Source organism: Oncorhynchus gorbuscha, unplaced genomic scaffold, assembly GCF_021184085.1.
Source record: "Oncorhynchus gorbuscha isolate QuinsamMale2020 ecotype Even-year unplaced genomic scaffold, OgorEven_v1.0 Un_scaffold_995, whole genome shotgun sequence".
Classification (NCBI taxonomy): domain Eukaryota; kingdom Metazoa; phylum Chordata; class Actinopteri; order Salmoniformes; family Salmonidae; genus Oncorhynchus; species Oncorhynchus gorbuscha.
Window position 1 is genome coordinate 220497 of NW_025745730.1, and position 19089 is coordinate 239585.

The 19089-nt window shown below is 45.1% G+C and overlaps 1 protein-coding gene across 1 annotated transcript; it reads right to left on the reverse strand.

Annotated features, from left to right (window-relative positions):
• Window positions 1–456: 456 nt before the first annotated feature.
• On the reverse strand, window positions 457–13342 carry LOC124019465 (GDNF family receptor alpha-4-like). The gene is made up of 7 exons (XM_046334811.1): window positions 13067–13342; window positions 11861–11941; window positions 6727–7072; window positions 5829–5938; window positions 4451–4585; window positions 2153–2316; window positions 457–1833 (listed from the first exon to the last, which is right to left on the reverse strand). The coding sequence occupies exons 1-7, from the start codon at window positions 13218–13220 to the stop codon at window positions 1693–1695; spliced, it is 1131 nt and encodes a 376-aa protein (XP_046190767.1). The 5' UTR covers window positions 13221–13342; the 3' UTR covers window positions 457–1692.
• Between the last annotated feature and the right edge of the window lie 5747 nt (window positions 13343–19089).

A 19089-nucleotide genomic window follows, 5' to 3' on the forward strand; every position in this document is an offset into this window, starting at 1 on the left:
CAAATAATTTTTCATAGAAGAGCTGGCCACCAGACGGTTGTTTCTGAGAGTGAAACGGCTTGGATTCACCTGACTGATTCTACCTCACAGCTACTTCTCTGTTTATTTTCTAATCATGGCGCTCTCCAAGGCATCCTTCTCTTCCATTATTGAAATGTGCAGAATACTTAGAGTTGTCATTAGTGTTCTTTGCGTATACGGTGCCTGATAAGACCTCAACTTTTCAACTTTAATTAATCAAGCCGTTAATTGCGTCCAACCCATACCCCTATGGTCCAATTAATATTAGAACAAACATAAACAAATAGACATATTACTGTACTCAGCAAAAGCTCTATGGGATAGAAATCTGCTTGAATTGTCATAATCTAATTGCTTTTTTGAAGAACTGATAAGGATGTTTATTGTCCAATCACTGAACAGGACATTTACTGTATATTCGGAAAGAGAGAAGCATTGGATTTTCTGACAGCTTTTATTGGCAGCAATTCAAATGATTCCTATGACATTGGAACATTTCCGTCCTCCCGATAACATCATTCATGACCATCTTTTATTATGAACAGGTAATATATACCGCATTTCACACTATTGTGCTGACCCAAACTGTACTCTGCTTTTGGCTCTGGCATTTTCTTTTCACATTGTGCATTCCAGCATGGTTTCAGCAACTACGGTGGCTGCGTTGAGGCCAGCACAGTACAGCTCGGCTTCTCTTGGCTAGGCTCAGTAGTGTGAAAAGGGTCAAATTTAGCCTGAAATGTTGAGACGCAAGTCTTTCTTCCAATATGGCACACCGATTCCGACACCCTTTAAACAATGTCCATTTACACAATGAGGAACAGAGGGCAGTGCTTCCACACAAACACAGAACAATGGTACTGTACACAAAGAGAATCTGTTTGCTCATAACTTCATTTCAACAAAGGAGAAGAAAGTGTTTTATAATGAACACTTAGCTAATCATTAGTGAGAACAAATGAATTGGCAGTAGACAAAGAGCCCAATCTTCACTGCGGGCATGATAATCATTAGGTCCAGGTATTCTGAGGTGTCCACATCTCTTGTAGCCGACAGCACTCGGAATGATCTGAGTCAGGGTATTTGTCCAGAATGCCTGAATAAGCCGTAGCTCCATTGTCCATCTCTACCATTCCAGTATTGATTAGAAATAATGTTCCTCCTTCAGTCAAGTCAAAGCGAACGGTATTAAAGCACTTATATCCTCAAGGGTCTTTTCCAATCAGTTTGTGCAGTTGAGTACCAAATAAAGACAAAGTTTCGCAGTTCATTGACAACATTTTAGCTACGAGCTTTCCATTTATATATAGATCTTAATGGATAACCGCGTAGTTTCCAATGGTGCTTTTTAAATTCACTCTTGAAAACAATGGAGGTGCTTGGATAGCTGGATGGTAGGTTAGTCCACATAAAAAGTAATTTTATCTTGACTTGAAGCGATAACAATGTACAAGTGTACAGATTGGTTTCAATCTGTCTCAGTCCCTCTCTGTACACTTAAATGGCTCGCAGATGCAGTTGAACCACTAAGACACAAAAATATAAAAACGACTATGCTGTACATGTTTCGGAGGAGGAGAAGCCTATTGGCCAAAGAGTCAAATTTCTCTAGAATTTGTCAACAAATCATCCCATCTGCTCTATGGGTGGTCCTTGGCAGTGCTTCCTCCTTTAATGTCCATATAAGAGCAAAGGTAGGAGCACAAGGCCGGTAAAGGCCGTTGGAGGCAGAAGGCCAAGTGTGGGGGCAGAGTTTGGGAGCCCATCCAATGGGAGGGTAGAATCTCCCCACAGTCGATCATTTCCGCTGGCCTAAGGGTGAGAAAGAGAAATCAATGTTGACCAAAAAACATTGAAGCCCACATGGTTAGCCTGAAACAGAACAGAACAAAACTAGGGAGGTATTATTCACTGTCGAGGGCCAAATCTAAGATATGCTCCATCATTCTGATTCAAATTTAAAAGGTCAAAGGTGATCGGGTGGGAGTACTGTAAATATGCAACTATAACCTCCCTGAACTTAACTGGCAAAGGTTTCAACTCTTGGCAAATCTTTATACTGTACAAACAACTGAACAAGTATATATTTTATCCCATTCTAGCTCTGACCCTGATGAAACAATCACCACACCTGTGTTGGTATAATTGGGTCCGGAACATTCCGTGTGGTCTCCATGGTAGCAGGCAGAGGGGTGGTGGCATGGTTCTCTCTGCCTGCGGCAGGGCTGAGCAGTCCCGATAGACTGGGAGTGGGCGCCATATCTGTCCCGCTCCCAAATGCCAGGAGGGCATTCCCTGTTTAACAAGATGACAACAGCCACAGTTTGAAAAGAGACAATTTGACTCAAGGCTCCCGAAATGGACCTGACACGTCTTCACCAATTTCCAATCACGCCCACATTCAGTTACTGCATCCCATTCTGCATTCTGCCTGAGTGGCTTGGCTTTGGCAAGTTTGGATTTGCTCGGTGGAGAAGAAAAGGCAAATACTCAGTATTCTCTTCAGGTTCCCCAACTGCACCTGCCTCTCCACATCCTCTCATTAACTCACAGACGAGTGGCATTGGCCAAACAAGACTGGAACCTCGCTCTGTGTCTTTTTTTGTCATGGAGAGAAGAGGCCACCGAGGAGAGGAGAGACCACTGAGGAGAGGAGAGGTCACGAGGAGAGGAGAGGAGAGGAGAGGAGAGGAGAGGAGAGGAGAGGAGAGGAGAGGAGAGGAGAGGAGAGGAGAGGAGAGGAGAGGAGAGGAGAGGAGAGGAGAGGAGAGGAGAGGAGAGGAGAGGAGAGGAGAGGAGAGGAGAGGAGAGGAGAGGAGAGGAGAGGAGAGGCTATCTGATGGCTTTAGAGTTACTGGTCGTCACCATTTACCACAGCCACAAAGTCATAAAGCCTGCCTATTTCTACAATTTCATTTTAAACCTAGCCTTAACCATAACCTTATCCATGCTTCAAACCTTATGTCTCTCTCTAACCTTAAATGAAGACCAAAAAGCTAATTTTGACTTTGTGCCCATACTATCAGGTGGAAACCAGATTTACCTTGCGCTCTCCGGGAGGAAGATAGCCCCTGTCAGATGAAAAACACTGTAGCAAAGTCAATAATAAGGACAATTAAGTATTCACTACATAGAAAGGGCATAAGCAAAATTGGAATAGAGATGGAAGACCATTAGGGTGAGAGAGAAAAAAATCCCAGGGAAATGTGTGTACTGAGTCACGGTGCTGACGCATGATGCTCCTGAAACAAAGCTGAAAGTGAAGGTCTGGTTCATGTGGTTGAAGCACTATTCATCTTCTACAAGGGATCATAAACATATCGCACAAGCACCATATTGTCTTTCATCCTTGGTTCCCTTTCTGTAAACCATGGTGGAACTAGCTTGCCTCCCATCATGTGAGGTGATATTACACTTATTACATGTAATAACGCAATTATTACTGTGCCATTATGGGTTAAATTTGTAGGTTGAGTCTTCTATGCCAATATTTACATCAACTGTTAAAACAGGAATAAATGCACAAGTCGTTAAGACGGAGAGGGTGAATTCATAAATAAGTGATTCCTTCAGAATCACAGGGATAACCTATTTCCTTTTCACTCAGGGAAGGCACTGTGAACACCCAGGTGGAATTACCAAGGATACAGCAGCCATTCATCAATGAAAATAGGCTAGGTTCAACAAGGAGTAACATATTTCCATCATCAAGAAAAAAACAAGTTGAATAATTCCAAAGGCATTGTTGCGCAGACCAATTATTGTAATAGAAAACCATAGTGTTGGATGAATCATTCCTCAGAGAGAAAATAAATCTAAGCAAAAATCTAAATCAAGTATAGTAAATACATTTACCAGTACATAGTTAGAAAAAATAGGTGCTAATAACCAACCTAACACTTTTGGTTCCATGTAGAAAGAACCCTTTCCCCAGAGTGTAGGCTACTGACAGGCAAAATCCCCAGAACTCATGGAGTTCTGCTTTATCCCCTAAAACCTGCTACAGATGTCACACATTCACGCTAACAATCACGATGGCTATTCAACTGTAAGTGATCACTACCTTCCACGAAACCGCCCCATTAGAACGTAAGGAACAATACTTTATAGAAATAGCGCTTTTTTGAGATACAAGATGATGTTGCTCTTGTTCTTCCCCAGTCTAAACCTTGCAAACATGTTCATTAGGGAACACCATAGCAAACTGTTTCAAAATATTTCCAAAAGTTCAGATAGTACCTTGGGCTGTTTTCCTTCATTTCATGCCTAGTGAACACAACCCTACACTAAGGCTGCATCCCATATTAAACCCTACTCCCTATATAGTGCACTGCTTTTGACCAGAGCCCTATGGAACCTCCAGCCTAAGTCACTGGAGACTGCTTTCAGTGATGACTTGATGGATTAGGAGCCATTGGGAGCCACTCACTGAGACAGACGTTGTCGGTGAAGTATTCCAGGAAGTCGGAGCACTCTTCTCTCTGGTTCCCACTGGCAGAGCAGGAGCACCATGGGGCCACGCTAGACGTGGAGTTATCCACATAGTTGGGAGTTATCGAGCTGCCTGTAGAAACAATGTGTGCTCAGTTCAGTATCAAATATTTATTCCCTCCAAAGACCGATTGTTACAAGACTGTTTTTACAATGTTATAGAAACTAAAACATTTATGAACAGTATTTGCAATTCACTGTTCACTCGCACAATGTAAGGTGGAATACTGTTCAAGAAATTAGCAGAGATGCAAGTGTGTTGAGGGTAATTCTTGCCAGTTATCTGTTGTTTGTTTTTATGAAGTCAAAGACGCTTCAATTTGTGCTTCCTTTGAAAACGTTTAGAAGTGTTTGTTGTGCCATTTCTCTCCCAAGTTCTGAAATGGAGTGGAAAGTTTTCAAGTGCTTAATAAATACAGGCCAGGAATGAAAATGCCAAGTGTTTGTTTGTGCTGAAGGGCACCATAGGAAGCTCTTGAAATGCATTAGGTCGCTTTGTGCTCTTTTGAAGAGCATGAAAAAGAAGCGGACGTTCTTTGAGCGAGTGCATAAAACAAAGCTAATAGCCTAATCACTGATCAAGCAACGTTATGGACTAAACTTTGAAATCCTGTTGCTGCAGGATTGTTTTTCTACGACAATACGGTTCAAATTAAGATCCTATATCTGTACTGCTTTAAACCTCCACAAATAAGATCTACTCAAATCCTACTCAAACTCATTCATTATAGGCCTACAGTATTAAAGAAGGTACGTACATCTAGCATTTCCACCTGCAAATAGAAAATAGTCTCCGTGTAGGTACATGCATCAGCATCTTCCTGTTTCATGATTGGTTCTCGTTCGTAAGGTTGCAAACATAAACAACATAACATTACCTTTCGCCCATGCAGCAGATGTAATTTGGGTTATGATAAGGTCAGAAAGCAGTGCATAAGCTATTTATGCTATTTCTAAGATATATTTTGAAAACCACAAGGGAATCTGAATTATTGCTAAATTGTACCATGTAGCTCCTTTAAATAGCAACTTTCACTTCCCCGCCAAAGTAATAATTTCCTTTCACTCTTTCTCCTGTTCTTTATTCATTAGTTTACCTTTTCTATCCTTCCCTCACTCCTCATTTCCCCTGTATCTAACTGCTTTCTCCATTTCAGTACACTGTAGGCTAGTTACATTTTCTCCACTCACATTCTGTATGTTAAACACTTAATTTTCTCTTTCTCCTGTTCTTTATTCATGGATTTACCCTTTCCTCCACATGTTCGGCTTTCTCCCATCCGTTTCACATTCGCTCTCTCCATCTCTGTACCCACCTATCAGGCCTGTGTAGGCGAGTAGACAGGCTCCATAGTTCCCCTGCTTGCAACCGTTGGCAGACGACTCGGCTGGTTGGCAGTCGTACTGGAACTGAGCCAGGCGGGACCTATACAGAGCCAATACAACTAGCACTGTTTAGCAGTGAGCAAGGGCCGGACACCAATTACAATGATGGCATATCGTAAAGATAGCATGTTTTATTGAATGGTTTTCACTGGAGGAAGAGAGGGTTTCGCTATCTCCATGTGCTATAGATTTGGTACAACACTCGTATGTTTAAGGCTATGTGGCAAACTGCAGCGAGGGGCATTGGTTTATTTTATTTGTTTCATTCCACAAGCCAGAATCATTAGTTCAGCCCCAGAGCAGTAAAAGGGGGGGTGAAAATAATGTTCATGACCAACAATTGCAATGAGCGATAACTCTAATCCATCTTATGTTTTATCTGTGTTAAATATTTGATGTGTTATTGCAGCACACTCTCCAGGGGGGTTGGGGGTAGACTATTGAACCATTTTGTTGATTGAGTGGTTTGCTTGTTCTGTTTTGTGTGTTGATAGAGTGGTGGTTCCCAAATAATGGGTCATGGCCCCACTGGTTGGTCACAGCTGGTACTGTCTGGGTCAGGACTAAAGAATGTCTTTGTTTGGTTGAGTTGGTGGGTCACAGTTTTTCTTTAAAAGTGACAACAAGTTTGGGAGCCACTGTTAAACATCTTATACTCTGAGAGTACAAGACTGGAAGAGATGAGCTGGCAGAGATCTAACTCTCTGGGAGCGAGCTGAGGCACAACTTGACCAAGAACAGAAAGAAGTGGTACAGTAACAGCTCATTGTGCTCTATGTCCCAAAGGATATAAGTCAGTATGTTGTGTTACTGGAGCGTCTCACTCACCTGCACACATAGTCAGCCTTGCAAATACGCATCTGTGTCAGGCAGCTGGGTTTTTCCGAGCCCTCGAAGGAGCAGCCGGGAACTATGGTCTGCCTGCGTCGCTCTGCGCACGCAGTGTCCGTGCAGGGGCAGAAGAGTAGCTCATGCGTGTAGTCTGGAGGGATGCGATCAAAGAACCGGCGTAAGGCCTTGCTGCACTTGGCCTTGTTGCAGAGGCCAGACTTGGCCGAGGGCTTGATGCAGACAGATACGTACTCTGTGCGGAGCTTCTGGCACAGGTCGTCGACATTACATGCCTTGGCTGCATCCAGGCAGCGGTTCACCGTCACCATACCAGCCTCGGAGTCTGTTGGCAGAAGGGGAAGGAGGGATCAGAGAACCATACAATAACAAGAGAAAGACATAAAAATACTTTTTGGGTAAATGGTATATCACCTATCAGTGATACAGTGCCTTCAGAAATTTGACTTTTTCCACATTTTGTTGTGATACCACATGAACTTAAAATGGATTAAATTTAGATTTTGGGGGGGGTTACTGGCCTACACACAATACCCTATAATGTCAAAGTGGAATCATGTTTTTATTTATTTTTTACAAATTAATTAAAAATTAAAAGCTGAAATGTCTTGAGTCAATAAGTATTTGACACCTTTGTTATTGTATAAGTTCAGGAGTAAAAATGTGCTTAGCAAGTCACATAATAAGTTGCATGGACTCACTCTGTGTGAAATAATAGTGTTTAACACTATTTTAGAATGACTACCTCATCTCTGCAGTGGTAGCTGCATTATGTTATGGCTATTGTTGTAATCGTTAAGGACTGGAGCTAAGCACAGGCAAAATCCTAGATTTTGAGTTGGAGGAAAACCTGGTTCAGTCTGCTTTCCACAAGACATTGGGAGATGAGTTCACATTTAAGCAGGACAATAACTGAAAACACAAGGCCAAATCTACACTGGAGTTGCTTACCAAGAACACAGTGAATGTTTGAGTGGTCGAGTTACAGTTTTGATTTAAATCTACGGCAGGTCCTGAAAATCGTTGTCTCGCAATGATCAACAACCAAGTTGACAGAGCTTGAAGTGTTTTGAAAAGAATACTGGGCAAATGTTACACAATCAAGATGTGAAAAGTTCTTAAAGAACTACCCTGAAAGCCTCACAGCTGTAATCACTGCCAAAGGTGCATTTTACTTACAGTACCAGTCAAGTTTGGACACACCTACTCATTCAAGAGTTTCTCTTTATTTTTACTGTTTTTTACATTGCAGAATTATAGTAAAGACATCAAAACTATGAAATAACACATATGGAATCATGTAGTAACCAAAAAAGTGTTTAACAAATCAAATCAATTTTATATTTGAGATTCTTTTAAGTAGCCACCCTTTGCCTTGATGACAGCTTTGCACACTCTTGGCATTCTGTCAACCAGCTTCACCTGGAATGCTTTTCCAACAATCTTGAAGGAGTTCCCACATATACTGAGCACTTGTTGTGTCACGTATACTCCCTCTCTGGCCTCTAGGTCAACAGGCTGCTTGTTATGGCGCACACCTGTCACCATCATTGCACACACCAGCGCGTGCCTGATTACCTTCCCATTTACATTACATTTAAGTCATTTAGCAGACACTCTTATCCAGAGCGACTTACAAATTGGTGCATTCACCTTATGACATCCCTATATATGTCACTCCCTTTGGTTCCTTCCCAGGTGTTATTGTTTCTCTTTCAGTTTCCTGTCTGTGTTTTGTTCGTGTTTCTTGTTTTGTATTACGTTTAATTTATTAATTAAATTATTCACTCCCTGATCTTGCTTCCCGACTCCCAGCGCACACGTTACATGTTGGCTGCTTTTCCTTCACTCTGCGGTCCAACTCATCCCAAACCATCTCAATTTGGTTGAGGTCAGGTGACTGGGGAGGTAAGGTCATCTGATGCAGCACTCCATCACTCTCCTTGGTCAAATAGCCCTTACACAGCCTGGAGATGTGTTAGGTCATTGTCCTGTTGAAAAACAAATGATAGTCCTACTAAGCGCAAACCAGTTTAAGTGTGCCTTGAATTCTAAATAAATCATAGACAGTGTCACACTTTCTCCTCCATGCTTCACAGTGGGAACCACACATGCGGAGATCATCCATTCACCTACTAGGTAGCCATTTGATTAGCTGTTCAGGAGTCTTGTGGCTTGGGAATAGAAGCTATTTAGGAGCTTCTTGGACCTGGACTTGGTGCTCTGCTACCGCTTGCCGTGCGGTAGCAGAGAACAGTCTATGACTGGGGTGGCTGGAGTCTTTGACAACTTTTAGGGCCTTCCTCTGACACCGCCTGGTATAGATGTCCTGGATTGCAGGAAGCTAGGCCCCAGTGCTGTACTGGGCTGTACGCGCAACCCTCTGTAGTGCTTTGTGGTCAGAGGCTGAGCAGTTGCCATACCAGGCAGTGATGCAAGCAGTCAATATGCTCTTGATTGTGCACCTGTAAAATCTTTTGAGGATCTGAGGGGGGATAGGTTTTGTCATGCCCTCTTCATGACTGTCTTGGTGTTCTTGGACCATTTTAGTTTGTTGATGATGTGGACACCAAGGACATTTAAGCTCTCAACCTGCTCCACTACAGCCCTGTCGATGAGAATGGGGGCATGCTCGGTCCTCCTTTTCCTGTAGTCCACAATCATCTTCTTTGTCTTGATTACGTTGAGGGAGAGGTTGTTATCTTTGCACCACATGGTCAGATCTCTGACCTCCTCCCTACAGGCTGTCTCATCTTTTTCGGTGATCAGGCCTACCACTGTTGTGTCATCAGCAAACTTAATGTCCTGGTAATTCCTCTGGCTCTGCGACCTTATGAATGCTGACCTGTTTGAAGGTCTTATTCACATCAGCTGTGGAGAGCGTGATCGCACAGTGGTCCGGAACAGCTGATGCTCTCTTGCATGTTTCAGTGTTACTTGCCTCGAAGCGAGCATAGGAGTTATTTAGCTCGTCTGGTAGGTCCGTGTCACTGGGCAGCTCTCGGCTGTGCTCCCCTTTGTAGTCTGTAATAGTTTGCAAGTCCTGCCACATCCGACGAGCATCGGAGCCGGTGGACTACGATTCGATCTTAGTCCTGTATTGACTCTTTGCCTGTTTGATGGTTTGTTGGAGGGCATAGCGGGATTTCTTATCAGCTTCCGGGTTAGAGTCCCGCTCCTTGAAAGAGGCAGCTCTTCCCTTTAGCTCAGTGCGAATGTTGCCTGTAATCCATGGCTTCGGGTTGGGGTATGTTCATACACAGTGGGGACAACATCCTCAATGCACTTATTGATAAAGCCAGTGACTGATGTGATGTACTCCTCAATGCCATCGGAAGAATCCCGGAACAGTCTGTGCTAGCAAAGATAGCAAAGCAGTTTAGAATCTGTTTCATTTGACCACTTTTTTATAGACAGAGTCACTGGTACTTCCTGCTTTAATTTTTGCTTGTAAGCAAAGAGCTTTGTACGCATCTCTGTGTGTGTAGTAAAGGTGATCTAGAACTTTTTACCGCTGGTTGCACATTTAACATGCTGATAAGTTTCCCTGCATTAAAGTCCCCGGCCACTAGGAGCTCCCCCTCTGGATAAGCGTTTTCCTGTTTGCTAATTGTCACGCCCTGACCTTAGAGAGCCTTTTTATTCTCTATTTTGGTTAGGTCAGGGTGCGACTAGGGTGGGCATTCTAGTTTTGTTATTTCTATGTTGGCCAGAGGCAGATTGGGGATCATATTTAGGCAGCCTTTTCCCACCTATTTGTTGTGGGATCTTGTTTGTGTATAGTTGCCTTGAGCACTGCAATACTGCACGTTTGTTCAATTTTTTGTTGTTTTTGTTGTAAGTTTCACTATTAAATATAATGTGGAACTCTACGCACGCTGTGCCTTGGTCCACTCATTTCAACAAGCGTGACAGAAGATCCCACCACAACTGGACCAAGCAGCGTGCCCGGGAGGACATGGCATCCTGGTCTTTGGAGGAGGTTGAGGAGAGAATATCCTGGACTTGGGAGGAAGTCTTGGCAAGACACGAAAGCCTGCCATGGGAGCAGTCGGAAGCAGTGAGGGAGGAACAACGACGACACTGGGGTTCGCGACCACGACGGAAGCCCGAGAGGATTTGGGTGGGCACACGGGGTGGTTGGCGGAGCCAAGATGGGAACCAGAACCAACTCCCTGTACTCACCGTGTGGAGTTGGTCACCGTTCAGATGCCATGTTTTCAGGTTCTACCTCCAGTGATGATCCATGGCCCGAAGCCTCCAGTGATGATCCATGGCCCGGAGTCTCCAGTTATGATCCATGGCCCGGAGAGTCCAGTGATGATCCATGGCCTGGAGCCTCCAGAGACGATCCATGGCCCGGAGCCTCCAGCGACGGTCTGCAGTCCAGAGTCTCCAGCGACGTTCTGCAGTCCAGAGCCTCCAGCGGCGGTCGGCAGTCCAGAGCCTCCAGCAACGGTTGGCAGTCTAGAGCCTCCAACAACGGTCTGCGGTCCAGAGCCTCCAGCGACAGTCTGTACTCCAGAGACTCTGGGCAAATGTTGGATACTTTGATGAATCTCAAATATAAAATCGATTTTGATTTGTTTAACACTTTTTTGGTAAATACATTATTTCATATGTGTTGAATAGGTGTGTTCAAACTTTTGACTGGTACCGTATGTAAATGTAATATTTAAGTATTTAATTCTCAATAAATTTGCAATCATTTCTAAAAACATGTTTTCACTTTGTCATTATGTAATGAATTCAGACTGTAACACAACAAAATGTGGAAAAGTGAAGGGGTATGAATCATTTCTAATCTAGTTCATCTATTGGTCTGGTTCATTGTTCTTCTGTACTTGTCTTCCTCAAAATTAAATGATAAATTAGATGTAAATGAGGGTCTTTGAAACATATTATTTGTAATATTGCTAATTGTGTTCAGACTCTTGGAAAATGCTTTCATTTTTAACTATGCCTCCAGGACACAATGTGGACTATTCTATGCCTAAGGCTGCCTTCCAGGGGACCTAAACGATACAAGACGGGTTCTTTTCAACATTAATCCTTTGGTTCATGGTGAAAAGGTTGAGGTAAGATCAAAACGAACCGAGGTCACTGTACTTACCAGCTGTGATGGAGGCCAGACGAACGTAGTCGTAGTCTCTCTCCATGGCTTCATAAGGGTAACTCTCTACCAGGTTGAGTCCTGAGAGTATATGGAATGACACATTGCATGACACGGTAATGACACATTATCCCTTTGGAGCTAATGAACTGGATTCACGCTAGGATTGGATGGTATATCGTATATATACAGTATACAGGGGTATTTGGAATAAGCCATGGAATGGTTTGTCAATACCATTGAAACTATTTATTTTAAAAATTTTGGGGACATTTTAATATTTGTAGCTACTTTTTAAATAAATACCTGCAGTCAACTTGTGCAATAGGAGAGAAAGAACATTGTGTTCTTCATTTCACCAGTCATTATTATGAAGCTTACGGTAGTCCCCAGTCACGTGGGGTTCAGACTAGAGACTGGAGCCTTGTGAGTTACTCACTGTTGTGCAGCATGCACCAGATGATATAATTAAGGTGTAGAATTCTCTACTAAAAGTTTTCCAACTGGATATCGTAGAACTATTAAGTGAACTGTTTAAAATGTGCTAAATGCTCGTCAGTTGTGCATTTGGCATGCTAATTTAGTAGCTAGATAGCTATCTAGCTAAGTGGTTAGCTTCTTCCAACAGCAGAGAATCCCCTCCTGGATCAAGAGCCTTGCTGGCTAATATTTATTTGGTGCGTGCAGCAAACTGTGGGTAGCATGTTTGAGTTAATTGTATAGTTTAGGTCAGAAACTGTACAAAATATTCGCAATGCGCTCATTAACATTTAGTTAGCGTTCTCTATGGGATTTTACATGTTGTTTTTGGCAATGCTAACCTTCGGATTACAGAGTATCAATGGAGTTTGAAAACAGGGCTGGTATTACTGAATATCCCGGTATAGCATAAGGTCAGTATGAAGGCATGACACTCTGGATAATGGCCAAGGCTAATTCACACATGATTAATTTCCTGTAGTAGTTTACTAGCTCTCGTGCAGGTTAATACAGAATACACCTCTCCAAGGACCTTCAGTCAATTGTTCCACAGTGACACCAGGTGTAGTGACTGATAGCTGACTGTTTGCCAGGCATCATGACTAAGCTGCATCAGCCACATTATGTTCTGTGTAGAGAGTTAAATCTGTAACCTGTGTTACATAATTGGACTTGGCCGTTGTCCCATCCAATACAAATGACCGAACACCTGGCTAAATTGCTCACCGTGTATGACAGACTGATGGAGACTCCAGTAGATGCTCAGGCAGTTCTTCTCCTTCTTCATGCCTCGCTTGCACTGGCAACCATGCAGGGGGCTGGAGAGCAGTGCCGACACGGCGTTGGCGCACTGGCTCCGGGCCCCGGGGCCCAGCTTCATGCTACCATTGCCCGCTACGCACTGACGCAGGGTCCGCAGACGTGGGCTGCAGGTCTCGTCGCTGGAGCACGAGTCCCCCGCCACCAGACAGTCGCTGCCTGCTGACAGAACTACCTGCAGGGCTACAGGTCAGAGGAGGGGAGGGGGAGGGTGGAGGGGAAGAAAGTCGAGGATAATTAAGATGTACTTTATAGATATGCTAAGAATAGGTCGTTGAAGAAAAAGAAACGCACACCTATTTAGGTGAGGTGCTGGCTAGCGGAGTAGAACACTTGAAAATAAAAGAGAGCCGCACACTCCAGGAGCTCAGAAGCAAATATGTAATTACCAACGTTTCGACAGCCAAGCTGTCTTCATCAGGGTATAATCACTAACACTGTGGGATGACTCGTTTATGTAGTGTCAAAAGACACAGGTGTCTGTAATCATGGCCAAGAGTGGCCTAATATCATTGGTTAATTATCAAATATTAAAATGTCATACAAAGAACAGCATACAAACAACAAATGGATAGCATACGATCATAAATTCATTTGACTACACAAGCTTACAAACAATGACAATGGCAAAGTCACAATAATCACAAGAATGGCTTCTTGGAGCAGGCCACTCGATTTCGTCGAGTGGTCTACTGTATTGCCACCGGAACCCTTTCTCTGTTGGCCTACTGTATTATCACGGAACCCGTTCTCTGGTGGTGTATTACCAGCAGAAACCTTTCTCTATTTGTCTACTGTATTACCAGAGGAGCCATGTCTTAGTTGGTCTACTGTTGAACCACCAGATCATCTTCTCTGTTGGTCTACTGTATTACCACCAGAACCCTTTATCTGTTGGTCTATTACCACTGGAACCCTTTTCTGTTGGTCTATTACCAGTGGAACCATTCCTCTGTTGGTCTACTGTATTGCCACCGGAACACTTTCTCTGTTTGTCTAGTACCAATGGAACCCTTTCTATGTTGGGCTACTGTGTTACCAGCGGAACCCTTTCTCTGTATGTCTACTGTATTACCGCCAGATTCCCTTCTCTGTTGGTCTACTGTATTACCAGCGGAACCCTTTCTCTGTATGTCTACTGTGTTACAACAGGAACACTTTCTCTGTTGGTCTATTACCACCAGAACCCTTTTCTGTTGGTTTACTGTATTACCACAGGAACCCTTTCTCTGTTGACCTACTGTATTAACACAGGAACGCTTTCTCTGTTGGTCTCATGTAGTATCACCAGAACCCCTTCTCTGTTGCTCTACTGGATTAACACCGGGAGCCTTTCTCTGTTGGTCTATTACCACCAGAACCCCTTCTCTTTTGCTCTACTGGATTAACACCAGGAGCCTTTCTTTGTTGGTCTATTACCACCGGAACGCTTTCTCTGTTGCTCTACTGGATTAACACCGGGAGCATTTCTTTGTTGGTCTATTACCACCAGAAACCCTTCGCTGTTGGTCTACTGGATTAACACCGGGAGCCTTTCTTTGTTGGTCTATTACCACCAGAACCCCTTCTCTTTTGCTCTACTGGATTAACACCGGGAGCCTTTCTCTGTTGGTCTATTACCACCAGAACCCCTTCTCTTTTGCTCTACTGGATTAACACCGGGAGCCTTTCTCTGTTGGTCTATTACCACCAGAACCCCTTCTCTGTTGCTCTACTGGATTAACACCAGGAGCCTTTCTTTGTTGGTCTATTACCACCGGAACGCTTTCTCTGTTGCTCTACTGGATTAACACCGGGAGCCTTTCTCTGTTGGTCTATTACCACCAGAACCCTTTTCTGTTGGTTTACTGTATTACCACAGGAACACTATCTCTGTTGGTTTACAGTATTACCAGCAGAACGGTTTCTCTGTTGGTGTCATGTATTGTCATATATTGTCATGTCTTGTCCCTGTGCTTTCTCTTCTATTCGTTTCCCCCTGCTGGTCTTATTAGGTTTCTTTCCCTCTCTCTATCCCTCTCTCTCTCTATCGTTCCGTTCCTGCTCCCAGCTGTTCCTCATTCTCCTAACGACATTGTTTACTCTCTCACACCTGTCCCCTATTTTGCCCTCTGATTAGGTCTCTATTTCTCTCTCGGTTTCTGCCTCTGTCCTTGTCGGATTCTTGTTTGCTGTTTGCTGTGTCCTTGTTCCGTCCTGTCGTGTTTTGCCTTATCATCAGATGCTGCGTGTGAGCAGGTGTCTCTGTCCGCTACGGCCCGCGCCTACCCGAAGGGACCTGCAGTCTGTTGCCGCTTATCCTGCAATTCCCCTCAACAACTAGAGGATTTATGTTTTCCCCGTTTGGACATTTCCTGTAAAGGATTGAGGATTATGTTATCTCTGTTTGGACTTTAATAGACTCAGTTTCTGTTAAGTCGCTTTTGGGTCCTCACTCACCTGCATAACAGAAGAATCCGACCAAGAATGGACCCAGCGACTACGGATCCTCGCAACTCAGCTGTCGAGATCCAGGGAGCGATGCTCGGCAGACACGAGCAGGAATTGTCTGCTGCTCGGCATGCCGTTGAGACCCTGGCCGCTCAGGTCTCCGACCTCTCAAGACAGTTTCACAATCTCCATCTCGATCCACCAGCTACTTCCTGGGCTTCCGAGTCTCCGGAACCCAGAATTAATAACCCACCGTGTTACTCTGGGCAGCCCATTGAATGTCGCTCGTTTCTCACCCAGTGTGATATTGTGTTCTCTCTCCAGCCCAACACATACTCAAGGGGTAGAGCTCGTATCGCCTACGTCATATCTCTCCTCACTGGACGGGCTCGTGAGTGGGGCACGGCAATATGGGAGGCAAGGGCTGAGTGTACTAACGAGTATCAGAACTTTAAAGAGGAGATGATACAGGTTTTTGATCGTTCGGTTTTTGGGAAGGAGGCTTCCAGGGCCCTGGCTTCCCTATGTCAAGGTGATCGATCCATAACGGATTACTCGCTCGTTGCTCGCTCGTTTTCTGGAGGGTCTCCACGCTGAGGTTAAGGATGAGATTCTCTCCCGGGAGGTTCCTTCCAGCGTGGATTCTTTGATTGAACTCGCCATCCGCATAGAACGACGGGTAGATCTTTGTCACCGAGCTCGTGGAAGAGAGCTCGCGTTAACAGTGTCCCCCCTCTCCGCATCACTACCATCTCTCCCCACTGGCTCAGGTGTTGAGCCCATGCAGCTGGGGGGTATTCGCATCTCGACTAAGGAGAGGGAACGGAGAATCACCAACTGCCTCTGTCTCTATTTCGCTACACTCGCATTAACATCTGCTAACCATGTGTATGTGACAAATAAAATTTGATTTGATTTGATTTGATTTGATTGCGGTTCCGCTGGACATTTTGTCATTTCATGTCCAGTAAAAGCCAGAGCTCATCAGTAAGCGGAGGGCTACTGGTGAGCGCTACTACTCAGGTCTCTCCGTCAAGATCCTGTACTACCTTGTCGGTCCATCTACGCTGGACCGGTTCGGCAGCTTCCTGCAGTGCCTTGATAGACTCTGGGGCTGAGGGCTGTTTTATGGACGAAGCCTGGGCTCGGGAACATGACATTCCTCTCAGACAGCTAGGGGAGCCCACGGCCATGTTCGCCTTGGATGGTAGTCCTCTCCCCAGTATATTATGTGAAACATTACCTTTAACCCTCACAGTTTCTGGTAACCATAGTGAAACCATTTCTTTTTTGATTTTTCGTTCACCTTTTACACCTGTTGTTTTGGGTCATCCCTGGCTAGTGTGTCATAATCCTTCTATTAATTGGTCTAGTAATTCTATCCTATCCTGGAACGTTTCTTGTCATGTGAAATATTTAATGTCTGCTATCCCTCCTGTTTCTTCTGCCCCCTCTTCACAGGAGGAGCCTGGTGATTTGACAGGGGTGCCGGAGGAATATCATGATCTGCGCACGGTCTTCAGTCGGTCCAGGGCCACCTCCCTTCCTCCTCACCGGTCGTATGATTGTAGTATTGATCTCCTTCCGGGGACCACTCCCCCCCGGGGTAGACTATACTCTCTGTCGGCTCCCGAACGTAAGGCTCTCGAAGATTATCTGTCTGTTGCTCTCGACGCCGGTACCGTAGTGCCTTCTTCCTCTCCCGCCGGAGCGGGGTTTTTTTTAGTTAAGAAAAAGGACGGTACCCTGCGCCCCTGCGTGGATTATCGAGGGCTGAATGACATAGCGGTTAAGAATCGTTATCCGCTTACCCTTATGTCGTCAGCCTTCGAGATTCTGCAGGGAGCCAGGTTCTTTACTAAGTTGGACCTTCGTAACGCTTACCATCTCGTGCGCATCAGGTAGGGGGACGAGTGGAAAACGGCGTTTAACACTCCGTTAGGGCATTTTGAATACCGGGTTCTGCCGTTCGGTCTCGCTAATGCTCCAGCTGTCTTTCAGGCATTAGTGAATGATGTACTGAGAGACATGCTGAACATCTTTGTTTTCGTTTACCTTGACGATATCCTGATTTTTTCACCGTCACTCCAGATTCATGTTCAGCACGTTCGACGTGTTCTCCAGCGCCTTTTAGAGAATTGTCTTTATGTGAAGGCTGAGAAGTGCGCTTTTCATGTCTCCTCCGTCACATTTCTCGGTTCTGTTATTTCCGCTGAAGGCATTCAGATGGATCCCGCTAAGGTCCATGCTGTCAGCGATTGGCCCGTCCCTAAGTCACGTGTCGAGTTGCAGCGCTTTCTCGGTTTCGCGAATTTCTATCGGCGTTTCATTCGTAATTTCGGTCAAGTGGCAGCCCCTCTCACAGCCCTTACTTCTGTCAAGACGTGCTTTAAGTGGTCCGTTTCCGCCCAGGGAGCTTTTGATCTCCTCAAGAAGCGTTTTACATCCGCTCCTATCCTTGTTACTCCTGACGTCACTAAACAATTCATTGTCGAGGTTGACGCGTCAGAGGTGGGCGTGGGAGCCATTCTGTCCCAGCGCTCCCATTCTGACGATAAGGTCCACCCTTGCGCGTATTTTTCTCATCGCCTGTCGCCGTCGGAACGTAACTATGATGTGGGAAACCGCGAACTGCTCGCCATCCGCTTAGCCCTAGGCGAATGGCGACAGTGGTTGGAGGGGGCGACCGTTCCTTTTGTCGTTTGGACTGACCATAAGAACCTTGAGTACATCCGTTCTGCCAAACGACTCAATGCGCATCATGCTTGTTGGGCGTTGTTTTTCGCTCGTTTCGAGTTTGTGATTTCTTATCGTCCGGGCACTAAGAACACCAAGCCTGATGCTTTATCCCGTCTCTTCAGTTCTTCTGTAGCCTCTACCGACCCCGAGGGGATTCCCCTGAGGGGCGTGTTGTCGGGTTGACTGTCTGGGGAATTGAGAGACAGGTAAAGCAAGCACTCACTCACACTCCGTCTCCGCGCGCTTGTCCTAGTAACCTTCTTTTCGTTCCCGTTTCTACTCGTCTGGCCGTTCTTCAGTGGGCTCACTCTGCCAAGTTAGCTGGCCACCCCGGCGTTCGGGGTACGCTTGCTTCTATTCGCCGGTTGTCGATAGGTTCTCTAAGGCGGCTCATTTTATTCCCCTCGCTAAGCTTCCTTCCGCTAAAGAGACGGCACAAATCATCATTGAGAATGTGTTCAGAATTCATGGCCTTCCGTCAGACGCCGTTTCGGACAGAGGTCCGCAATTCACGTCTCAGTTTTGGAGGGAGTTTTGTCGTTTGATTGGGGCTTCCGTCAGTCTCTCTTCCGGTTTTCATCCCCAGTCTAACGGTCAAGCAGAATGGGCCAAATAGACTATTGGTCGCATCTTACGCAGTCTTTCCTTTCGAAACCCTGCGTCTTGGGCAGAACAGCTCCCCTGGGCAGAATACGCTCACAACTCGCTTCCTTCGTCTGCGACCGGGCTATCTCCTTTTCAGAGTAGCCTTGGGTACCAGC